This window comes from Centroberyx affinis, unplaced genomic scaffold, assembly GCF_046629955.1.
Source record: "Centroberyx affinis isolate AG114_WGS23_722 - 3 ecotype Tasmania unplaced genomic scaffold, CSIRO-AGI_Caff_v1 ptg000730l_1, whole genome shotgun sequence".
Classification (NCBI taxonomy): Eukaryota; Metazoa; Chordata; class Actinopteri; order Beryciformes; family Berycidae; genus Centroberyx; species Centroberyx affinis.
Window position 1 is genome coordinate 248,361 of NW_027279345.1, and position 13,027 is coordinate 261,387.

The 13,027-nt window shown below is 40.4% G+C and overlaps 1 protein-coding gene across 1 annotated transcript in view; it reads right to left on the minus strand.

The window, feature by feature from the left end:
- Positions 1 to 12,500, minus strand: part of LOC139644379 (VPS10 domain-containing receptor SorCS1-like) — a 78,319-nt gene extending 65,819 nt beyond the window's left edge. Inside the window, 1 exon segment of the mRNA XM_071519746.1 lies at positions 12,357 to 12,500. Coding sequence (XP_071375847.1) covers positions 12,357 to 12,500 — 144 coding nt within the window.
- Positions 12,501 to 13,027: the final 527 nt, after the last annotated feature.

A 13,027-nucleotide genomic window follows, 5' to 3' on the forward strand; every position in this document is an offset into this window, starting at 1 on the left:
CTACAACCAGCTGTTTTCCGCATGTATGTAGACAGCTGTATCAAGGCCCACAAAATTATCACAAGCTTCGACTCTGGGATAGAATTAGGCTACATGTGCTGCACACTAACTAATGTGCAGATCACCGACTGCCGTTGTGCTCATTGACACCACAACGCTGAATAAACCAAGAGATGTGAGCGTGCATGCGGCTTAATCATTATTCCCCCATACAAAACTTGACGAGGACGGTCAGATGTTATGATGGCGAGCAAACTGTCAGACTTTATTGGGGTCCAGTTAGCGCTGGCATTTGATCCGTCTCCTCATGATATCAGTCCTGACCAAGACTTCAACCCAGCCCACACAGGAAGTCATTCAAGGCCAGGCCAATCGAGCCAACCTTCGCCTTGGCTGGAGCACGCATGCACAAGCTCAGGCAGAAGGGATGCTGGCTCCCCTATTAGGGGAATAAATCCAGGGAAAAATGAGAAAGCTTGGCAGGGCCGAAAGCGAAAGGAAAGCAGCCGAATCAGAAGAATCGAGTCGTTTCTCTCTTTAAGTATCATCTGTAGAAGCTCAGTGCTGGCTTCTAACCGCAGGATCCATTTATAGAGGATGCAATCAGAAACATTGATCTGAATGGGTGCCATTACCTGCAGGTTAATGTAGAGGACACAAGTAAACATGATCAATGTCTATCTCATGTGGTCTCTCAGCATGGCTTAAATGACCAAGGGCCTTAACTGTAAACCAAAATGAAGAACAATTTATGGGCTTCTCTCACCGCTGTGATTACATGTGGGATATCATATCAGTCTCTCCCTCCCAAGGCAGTGCTTTAAGCTAATAATTGCGGGACCAATCTTAATGCTGACCTTTGTATACAGTGTGTGAAGCTCTATATCACACACAATGCCATGTAATTGTTTACCATAGGGGTACAAGGAACTGGGCAGAACACAGGCAAACTCCTATTAAAAAGCTCTAAGGAAATGAGTTGTGTTGTTGTATGGGCGGTTTGGAAACAAGAGTGATTGATTGTTGACCTGCTTCCGCCTGCCCCTTTACCGTTTTTAATGGCATTCCTAACACCATCCAATTACTTACTGTGGTATCATTTGGGCTTGCACCGATGAGTGGATGCCATTGGAAATTTCGGACTGGACCTGTTCCAAGTTAATGCATAAATTAATAGGTGGCTGACTGGGAGGGAATGTGGAGTCTATTGGAGAATGTAGGGAGCAGAGGAAACTCAGAAAACAAGGAAGTCAACCATAGGACCGTCGAAAGCAATAAAACGCAGAGTTATTGGTAAACCATAAACTTTCCACTCCCTTATCTGCAAGCATATTTATTGCATATTGTGGCTTCATATAGCGACACACAAAAGCTCAGCTCACCTCTGCACACTAGAAAACAGTGGAGTGCAGGAGTAGGATTCTCCATGGTCAGCTAAAACCAGGAGAGGGAGGGAGTCCTCAGGGAAGCTAGAGGCAGATTATGGAAAGAGGAATTAACAACTGACAGGCATATACCTAGCTTTAAGTTTTTATCAATTGACTTATTGGCAAAGTCTAAGCACTAAGATCCATAAAAGCCAAGGGAAGCTGACCTTGTTACAATCATTTCATTGTTACAAAGCAGAGAGAGAGGAAAAGAAGCATTTGAGAGACTGACATGATTTAGAGGATTTGGATGTTTTGCAGAATGAACAAAATATTGGGGCTGTTGAAGACTCTTCAGTAGAGCTGTCATTTTTAACACAGATTTAATGAAATAAAACTTCTCCCGACCATGATCAAATCAGAAAGTGAATCTGTGAAAGGTCACTAACTAATTTGTCAAATGGTTATGAGTAGATTGATTTGTGGGCTTTGAAAATCCCAGGTAAATCTGCACATTCCTGCTGAGTAAATGACATTTTGAAATGTTCTCTATGGTTACAAAAATGTGAATGGAGGGGCTTTATTGTACTTCAGCTTCGGAGTGTTCAGTGAAATGTAATTACTTTTGTGTATCCAGGGGATATTGTGATTAGCAAAGGATGTGTGAGCACCTAGATAAAGGAGAAAGGGCCTGGCCCAACATTACAATTCATTTCCATCTCTCACCAAATTTGCCTTATCAGCACTTACAAGTAAGTTGCCTGATAAATTTCACTGTCTGCATATTTACCTTCCATAATTAAAAATTGGCTGATGAATTGGTTCACTGCTGCAGGAGGTAATTGTTACTCATGAGCGAAACTACATGGCAAACGAGGTCCTGTGTAACAGAACTGTCAAATTTCAAAGTCCAGTTTCTGATGGCTTTGCTGTGACAAGGAGATTGTTTTCATGGGATTTTAGCAAAGTCCCCAAGTCTTAAATGACTGACACTTTTCTACAAAATTGTTACACAGACACAGACAGATACACAGACAGAATCCCACAGCAAACATGGATATTGTCCAACACAGAAATCTCAGAGGAAAGTGTGGACACAAATCTTGATATTACTTCACTGTAAAATATAACATTCCTCTTCAATTAGTGTGTTCACAAAGGAAATGCAGTAGGCTCATGCAAGAAGTGTTGGACCCAGGCTCGGGTCTGAGGCTAGAACATGCCAATGCTTCTCCAGGACAGAGAGCAGTTCAGGCCTCTGTGAAGTGTAGGTGGTGAAAAATGGAAATGAATCTGTGGTTGTTCCTTCTGTCTGCTATCCAATGTCTGTGTGCGTGAAACCAAGTCTAAACTCGGGTGTGCAATCTTGAGCCAATCTTCACTGAGAGTGTTGCAGCTCGTCCTCCCTCTGTCCAATTTCATTTAAGGTAGCACCTCTCCCTCTGGTTGCCTGGACACGATCCTTTCCACTGTCTTCCACTGTTCAATCCAATCATCCCCATCTCTTTAAACAGGGATCCAATGGCAGGGCAGGCCCGTTTTTCACATCGATGGTCAGAATTAGGCAGCAAAGGCAGACTTCTGTGGTGAGCTAGAGGCAAGAGCTAACTGGAGCAAGCAGACATCGAAGCCCATCAACATAGGATGGTCTGATTGCTATAAGGACCCCTAGCACTAGACTGTGTGGTGGCTACATGTGATGGGGCCAAATGAGAGGGCCTTAAGGCATCCATGTGTCTCATAAGCCTTGTTCTTCCAATGAAGGCTTAAGGTGAGCTGGACATTGGTTCATCCTTTGTACTGAACCTGCATTTCTCTAGATATACCAGGCCAAGGACGTGCACAAGGCTGGGCTAAAGTTGCCCGAGCAACAGCCCATTTGCCCTCTTTGGCTGAGCTGCCCCTCTGGAGGGAAAAAAAAAATATATATTTTTTTTTTTGCTGTTGTGGCTGCATAAATACGAGTAGCCCATAATTCTTAAAGTTAGACCAAATTAAATCGCCATATCATCCAAACCTTTATTACTTTTTGATAGGCATGCCTCCGCAGGACACAGAGATGGGGCGGCCCAGATCATGTCATGTTAGCGATGCCCTATGCCCCCTGTCATGTGACACTGTGGTATTGTTGCCCCTGTGTGAGGGCTCCGGGTGAGTCTTTTGAAGTTGTGGAGATGATTAACTACGATGGTAATGTTATATAACCAATGGGATGCCCTGTGAATAAAAATCTCCACATATGCTTCTGAACAATATGCAGCTTGTCACGTTTGCATCACGTCGCGCAATATTGCCTTATATTATGCTATCACATGAACCAATCTTAGCTAGCTAGCTAGCTGGCTAACATATAGGCAGCAGGCTATATGCAAGATAACTCGACCATGACATTAAGTGTGCGTTCTGTAGAGATACGGGGATCTGATGGTTTTGACTGTTGAATCATGGTAGATTAGAGTCAATATGAAGCTATGTGTCATGTGTGAACAGACCAACCTAACGCCACGTTAGCTTCTTTCTAGCTCGTGACATGAGCTGCTAGCTATGTTCTTGAACATGCTTCATTGTGATGAATTTTCAACCAACAAGCAGATGTAGCTGATAGAAGTCGCCTTATTTTTCGTTATGAGATGGTAACTTGTAATGTTCAAATTGGTTAAAATGGAATGCATGTTTTGTTTTTTTAATGTAATGTTAATTTTGGTGCTTACAGTAGGCTACAATGCCTTCCAAAAGGAGGAGACTACAGTAGAGGGATAATAATAATTTAATGTGAAGTAAGCCTATTTTCTCAGAAGCATTTTTTTTTAAGTTGGAGTAGGCTAATAACTAACTAAAAACGAATATTTCAATCAATGATAAATGCACAGTATATTATATCTGTGCATAGTATTGTGAATGAGTTTCATCTTTAACATAATGTTAAAGAGAATGCTTTTCTGTAGGGGGCTAACCCCAAAAGCTCCAGTTCAGAGAGCGTTGGAGAGCCTGGTGATCAAGTAAAATACTTCTAATAGCTATAGTGAAATGTGGGATGGTAAGGCCAGAAAATATGTTCATGAAACCCTATATGACATTTTGTAATTATTCTGTATTCTAGTACATATTTTTACATACAAAACTAGATATATTACTACTACAAATTGATAGATGGCAGTGTTAAGACGCAGAATCATATTGCTGCTTAAACTAGTTACAAGAAACTATATCTGCAATGATGTGTTAACTTGCACTAACAGTGTGCAGTTTTTTTAATTTCATTAATCTTTAAAATTTAAAACAATTTACAAATTTAAAATTGATTTGTGGTTAGTTAAATGACCATATTTTACACCATTCAGGTACATGCTGATGGGTGACACCTAAAAAGGGGGGGGGGGGGGTGCCCTTTTTTCAGGTTAGAGCAACAGCCCCTCAAAATGTCTGTGCACGTCCCTGTACCAGGCTTTATTTTTACAGTTGAGATACTTCAGGTCATACATTATTTTAACTATGACTCCACTTCATGTACAGCAGCATGTCTAAGGTGACTAGAAAACATCAAACATCGGCTTATAATTCATGATACAACGTACAGCTCAAGGGGCGTCATTTATAAAAATGTTCTTTGACTTTGTTTTTTAGTTCACTGTATCACTGTATCATTTCAAAGAATATGATGAAAACATCATTAAAATTGTATCTATGGCATTCACACCTTTGATGATGGAAATTAGAATCTTCTTTGTATATATGAGAAAACTGAAGAAAATAAATGTAGCACTGTACCCACTGAATTTGGCATCAAGATCAGTTTTTCCACAGCTTTGATTTGGATTTGGTTGAAAGCGCACAATTTGCGCATAAGAAGCTTTCATAAATTATATAAATTTGGCATGAAAACATGCACCGCCCAGCTATAAACATTCAGTGGAAAGAGGATAATTGAACAAATTAGACCAATTAGCCACATTATTTAGACTAATTATCTGAATAAATTATGTCATTCACAAGGTTTCTTTAGACCAGAATAAATTTGTAATTCTACATCTCAAGCTCTTTGACCTTCTTGCAGTTTTCTCAAAAACATGATCCCTCCTCACATCAATGATAAAGGCAGGATTAATGAGAGGAGTTTCAATGCTGCCTGGCATACAAACCCTCTTCTTTTAACTTGGGATCATTTCCAACCAAAAACAACAAGTAAGGACCAATTAGTGAGTGATTTAAATGAGGAGAGAAGGGACTGATGTTCAAGGTTCAGGGTTGGAGGAGGGCGCCTCATTGCATGTTGTCCTTATTATTGTTAAGCTGTATTGTGTAAATTTGAATGTCCATGGATGGAAACTGATGAATAATATGAAAAAGAGTAGGAATGAAAGGCTTCAAGTTCGCACAAGGGACCTTCACTTGGTGTATTTGTGTAACCTCTTAGAAGTACATATGGTGATTACGGCGGTTGCATATTAATTCCACATCCAAATTCAAACTGGCAAGTATTCAAGATGATGACCCAACAACAATGCTACTTGTTTACTTGGCTCATACAGCACCCAGCCTTGTAAAAAACTATAATACACTGAGAGGGTTAAAAGAACTGCTTTATGGCCAACTGTCTCCTTACTGCTTATTTAATTCAAAAACCTCCTTTTTCTTTCTTGCCTTCCGTAGGCAGCAAATATTTCCTAGTGTTTTGTTTTAACAGAAGGCCAATGGTTAAAGCATTCTACATTAGCCACCATGAAAGTCCTTCAGCACACCATTATACCTTCATGGAAGGTCTATTAATAGCAACAAAATGTCATTCTTTTCCTCATTCCCCTACCTTAACCCTTAGTGTCCTTCTTTGCTGCCACAGCATATTTCCAAATTTGCGTTAAATTCATTGGCTGTGCTTAGCGTAGAGGCAGACTCTCACCCCAATGTGTTGAAGTCTGGCAGTCTGATAGTGGAGTTGTTTCACTGCATGGATCTCATTACTTAAAATCCTCAGCTCTGAAACAGAAGGTCAGGGATCAGCAAATCCTCACTTCTGGCCGGGCTTATGATTCCATTCTGATGCAATTTTCCCTCTCCAATTCCCTGATTATCACACTCTCGCCCGCCAATTTGATATCTCATCTGTCTAAGTTCAGACACATTCACTCTGCTTCAATTTTCACCAGGCTCTGGGACTGACAAAACCATTCCAGGGGCTGGTTTCCCAAAACAATTTATAGTCTTCTTTTTCCCTTCAGGTTGGCCTGCACTCACCGACAGACTCCTCACTGAACAAGGTTTCTTCATCTGAAAAGCGGACCCATCAAGCATTTGTTTTTATTGCTCCTGTTTCAGGCGAAAGACTACTGTAAAGTAACTACATTTTTGGCCAAGACACTTTAGGAAAGCCAAGTTTAATTCCATACTTCTGAATCAGCAGGCAATTCTGTGTGTTATTTGTATTGTTTTGTTGCTTTGTTGCCAATCCTTCGAATATACTGCTAAATCTGTAATAAATCTAGTAAAACTCACATAGGCCTGGGAGCCAAATTTAATTTGATGTTTGGTAGCAGAGGCAGAGACGATAATCTTAAAGTCTACTGGGTAAAACTCAAAAAATTAAATGTCTTCTATCATATTGTGAGGTTTTGGGTAATTTCTGCATAAATGATGTTGAGCAGATGGTGTATTGGTGCAAAAACTGTGATGCTCGAAAAAAATCCAGACATGACCAGTTTATGTCCATCAGACGTTTCCATGCACACAAGCAGTGGCCATGAGGTTTAGGAGTTACGAATTAAGTGAATTATCCTCTAAGTACGCAGACACATGCACACAAACACACACACAACAATCTGTAACAAAATCTAATGCAAAACTTGGAAGCCTTTCAAACAATTCCATAATGTTATTGTGAAAATAGCATCAAATGATACATAATTAGGTGTCTCTGAGGTGAAAAATGTACCACCAGCTAGATGAACAGGTGGTAAATCTGATTACGATGGTGTCAGGATAGAAGGAATCTGTATTATCCTCAGGCCATCCTTGGAGGCAAAGCAGATATGATTTATAGTGGACAAAATGGGTAGCGTTCAAATGATACAAATGCATCCACTGATGCAACATCAATAATATGCCCATAAAGACTGTGGTATCATCATGTTGTAGATAAATACCTTGACAGAATATAATTTACCTAACTTAATAACAAACTATATTTGACTAGACTTCCACTTCCATTACAGCCTATAGCCACACTGTCTGACTAGGATAGGTATGGCATAAAGCAGAGTATGGAGGTGATAAATAATAAGCAGCAAAGAAGGGGCAAACAAATAGTTTGACAGTCATTTAAGGGTTATATCTTCCAAATATATGGCAGTGTAAGCTGCAGTGTATCGTCAATGCACATTGAGAATCGTAGCATGCATAAATGCAAGTTTAATGTTGCCTATTATTGCACACCCTTATTCCCTTTGATGCAGCCTTTCTTAGGGCCGTTAAAGGGGAGCCGCTTAGTGAAAGCCATAAAGATTCAAGGGTGAATAATGTCTCGACTTTCCTTATCAGGGTCTGACACGCTAGCTGACAAAGTCTTCCCCTAACAAGCCGCAGTGCATTTTCATGACTTGGCAAAAACCTTGGTGTCAGCAAAACAAATTGTATGGCTACAAGTGTAAGAACATGCATACCTCTGATCTGAAGACATAAAGATGCCATAGACAGGAGTTTGATACAGGAACGGCAGCCTTTGAAATCACATTCATTATGCATTCAATGCTAAGGTATTGCTAACTCCTCAGCAATAAGGCTGTGGAAAACCTGTTACAGCTTCCAGATTTAGAACAAAAACACCTATTCTAAACACACAGCAAGCTTCTATTAATATATCAGGCAAACAATCTCTAATAGCCTTTGTGAGCTGGCATTTGAGAAAAATGTAAGACATTAATAGATGCACCCCCCCCCCCATTTCAGAGGCCTCTAAAAACGAAAAAAGGAACCTTTTTCCCCAGTGTGTGTGCCGGGCGAGACATGACTAGGAGTCGTGCCAGGCTCTTGCAAATGCGGTCTGAGCCCTTCAATAGAGATCCTTTAAGCTGCTATCAGCACAAATAGAACAGAAAGCCGCCGCTTTACATTTTCATTGATTGAGGATTAACTTTTCTTGTGATTAAAAAATACTCTTTCACAGAGGGCTGCCTCAGTGCAGCCATTAGGCCGTATCCTGCCTTTTGCTACCACCCCCCACCCCTGGCGCCCGTTACTGTCAGCGAATCTATGATATCCACAAGCAGCGCTTCACAGCAGGGCATTGCTCTACTGATGCTCACAAGTGGACAGACGCTGCCAAGGCGCTAGCTAATTCTTTTGAGGATATCGTCTTGTTTTTTTTATCTCTCGCTATACATTAGTGTAGCTTTAAACTTACTTGTAAACATAGGTCTTTCATTCACTCACTGTTTGACTAATCATGTCTGTCAGCATGTTTAAAATCTTATTCGGGATGTTCTGAAGAGCTATGCAGACCATTGTAATTAGAAGTAGCTGGACTTTAAGATGACAAATGTTCATTATTTCCCAAAGAGCAAAAACAGCCCCACGCTAGCCAATTGTGTCTTTACTTTTTATAAATAGACCACATACTGTAGTGATCCCACAGAGGGAGTATATTTCCTGAGTAAGGATGAGGCATTTAATATAGATGTAATTTATGCAGCCCATTTTATAGTAAGCTGGGGATGTTGGGTGATAGCTTGGACTAGAAATTGCAGGTGTAAGCAGAACATGCACAAAATTAACATGGCCAAGCTGGTCTTTACCGCCATGCTAATCAGCCGTCCTCTAGAAGTTCTAATTTCTAAGAGCGTTCTACTCATTTTCTATAGGTTCATGAGAGAAAAAGAAAAGGATGAAAACAGAATAAAAACAAAAAAAAAATACAATATATGAATTAAAAATGCAAGGTCAGTTTTTCATCTTCTGCTGTACATATCTATTTTCCATGTTTGCATCATGTTCTATGATATTTCACTAGTTGTATCTTAATGAAACAAGAAAATAATTTAAAGACACAGAGAGGTTTGATAAAACTGTCCACTATTCATGCAGGATAACCTTAAAGAAAGAAGGCAACTGAAAAATCTTGCAGCACTATACAACTGTTGAAGAGGGTGTGTGAATATGGTTTGGGTCCTTTTTTCTCATATTCAGATTTATTACCTGCATATTACTGCTCATGAATTAAACATTGCAGTATATTTGGAGGCAATTTTATGAATTTGGGGATTATGGCTTAGTTAAAATTCTCTAACTGATCTCATAAAACAACCACTTTAGATGCATTGTATAGGCAAAGAAAGAACTACAGACGCTGCTTTTCCATGGTTCTTCAATTTCAGGGTAAATGTATAATAAAGATTAATGGCTTGCATAAAAGGAAAGCATGAGAGCTAAATTGCAGTTTTAGAATAGCGGCATATCATAATGACACAAGTGTTTCACCTATCCAGGTTGAATCACAGCACAGCCCTTCCCCGAGCGAGGCTGCACTGCAGCACTCCTGAGTACGCTTAGTCCCTGAAAGAGCCTAATCATGACTCCCCAACAATCAAAATCAGGAATCAAAGAAGTGATTAGTCTTGTTTTTTTCTCTAAGCCTTCCATAGGGATTGGAAGATAAGAAATAATGCAAAACACAGGGTTCCGTCCCATATCCTCTTAAATGCTGGCATTACAGCAATTACCGAAGAGCAAGGGACTCGTGAGGGAATAGCAAATTGTTAACCTCAAAAGCGAAACTACTTAGCATTATACAGCAGAACATAATCCCTCCCCTATGTAATCAATTTAAGGAGAAACATCTCATTAGGGGCTAGCAATGCAGCCACCGTTCTCCATACAACAGCTGGCAAGGGCACCATAAAGGGGGCACCATGGCTGATGCTTCTCACATTAACTTTCAACTTATGGATAGTGTGGCTCTTCTCCAACGATATCTTCAACCTCACCATTATGACTGCCAAGGTCATATCTGATGAAATCATGATGAAGCAGCAGTTTATCTTTCCACTTTTTTTTCCTTCTCTCTATCTCTCTCTCTCTCTCTCTCTCTTTCTCTCTCTCCCTCCCTCTCTCGCCCTCCCTCCCTCTCCTGGCAAGGAGTTATTGAACAGTGGGGGACCGCTGAGTTTTAATTACAACAAGATCCGTGGAGTTAATTGAACATAGCACAGGCCCTAATTTCACGTTACAGCAAATCAAGATGTTACTTATGTAAATTCTGTCCTATCCCACTGGGGGACGGGGGACTTTTGCCAGACACCAAAGTCATACTCTCCCCACTGGCACCAAGTTGCTGTCTCTCGCCAACTTACCTGAAGGACTTTTCATAAAAATACTCTCTTGAAGACACATACTGTGCAAACTCAGTTGTTATTTACTACTAGTAAGGTCACAAATTAATGATGGTTTGACTGCACTTACTCCATATATAACTTTGAAGAACCAATATCAATACCCCCCAATACCCCCCCCCCCCCCACACACACACACACACACACACACACACACCCACACACATACACACACACATACCCCACACCCCTTTGCAAGTGCTTAATATGGTACAAACACTAAATATAGCCTAAAACCAGTGTTGGGGTGATTACTGGAAAAACAATAATAAATTACACATTACTCATTACTTTTCTAGAAAGTAATTAATTATTTTATGTATTCCTCCCCAAGAAAAGTAATTAGTTACACTGCTCATTACATTACTTTTGTGTTTCACCCTAAAACGTTGTGCTATAGGCTTACTTGTGTTCATTGTGCCAATAAATATTGTCGAGCTAAGCCACATTACCAGCAGGAGCATCTAAATAATGACAGTCACAAAATCTTTCTTTCAAGGTTTTTAATAAAGACAGAGCCTACAGCATTAAACTCAGACTGTCCAAGTCATATTTACCACTGCTCGTTTATGTTCGCTCTACTGTAATTTCGATATTACCGACATGACTTGAAGGCAGGATAAGACGAGGGGAATCTTCCCAAACATATTGACATAAACATTCCTTCTGAAGGCTTAGCTAATGAAGACTGTACGGTCAGTTTGACTACTGTTGACAAAATGTGCTTATTGTAAGTTACTTTGTACAAAAGCATCTGGTAAATGACATCATGTAATGTAATGTAATGCAACGTAATGTAATATTATGCCAAAGAGGTTACAGAGGCTAAAGAATGTAACGCAAGTATCTTTTCGATCAGTAACTGTAAAAGTGGAATTGGAACAGTAATGCCTTACTTTACTCTGTTACAGGAGTAATGTGATTACAGTAACACATTATTTTGTAACGCGTTGCCCCCACACTGCTCAAAACTGACAGCTGTAGAGATCCAGCCATAGCATATAGAGCATTTTAATGAGATCAGATAGATTAGAAGGAATCCTTTACTGCTGACAAGGTGTTAACTATAGCCTGCGACTTAAGACCCTTTCCTATATGCCAAGGACTTATGGGAACACACTGCAAGACTAAATCTCTGATCCAATTTGGAAACAATGTGGTGCCATTAAATTCATCAGTACATAAAACCGAGCGTAACTAGGGACCGTTGTAGGGATGATCCAATTTAAAAGCAATGATGAGGTCTAAAGGGTAAAAATGCACGGATGGAAATCTTCCATTCCGAGTGCAATCTTGAGCTGTAAAAAAAAAAAAGGCAGGACGCTCCAAATGTGTTGATTGAATTAAGCTCTCTGAGGGACTGATTGGCTACCGAAGTCCAGATAGGTTTTCCTTTAAAGTCCCAGGATACCAAGCGCAGCCCTAGTGGTTGTGCCGGAGTCTCGCTCACTCTGTTCCCCATAAGGTCTGTTTGCACTCCGGCCCACATGGGAAATCCCATACAGCCGCAGGCATGGTTGATAACAAAAGAAAATGCTCTGTCTGTCTCTGGCTCTCTCTCTCTCTCCCCCTCTCTCTTTCTCCATCTCCACCCGGACCTTATCTTAAATACCTTGAAGTGGATGGAGGCACGGGAAGCTGTCAGCAGTGCTCCAATAAGAAGGGCCTCTGTGGGGTTGATGGGAGTGTGGGTAGCTCCATACCCTATACACCATGAGGCTGTATCACGCAGTCGGAGCGTGCTGCACTTGTACATTTTTCATACACCGCAGCGAAATATCCTTGAAAAAGACCAGCGCTCAAATTCTACAAGTATCGAAAGAGACCTTCTGATATTATATGGGGAGAAAAAGTAATAAACAAGAAATCTGAGCTCTGCTTCATTGATGAGACACCAGGAGAGAGCAACAGTGAGAAAACTCGGATAAAAAACAGAATTGTTAACAGAAATACAAGTAGCAAATCAGTGATCCGTTGAACCATTTAGAAAGAAACGACAGAGGAAAACACTCCATAGCAGCAAACTATATACCAACATTTTGTGAGATGTAAAGTCACGGAGCAATTCCAGTGTATTCTGTTCTAAAAAAATGATTACCCTCTTTACAGATGCAATCTGGATTCCTCATTTGAGGTGTAAACATTTCCTAAAATTCATCCAATTCTGTCCATTTTTGTTCATACAATCTTCAGTGACCCAAGCTCAAATTGTCAAGATGGATTTTTTCAGCTCAGTGGGATCCTTCTAAAAGCCTTAGCAAGTCTGTGGGATGGCATGAGTCT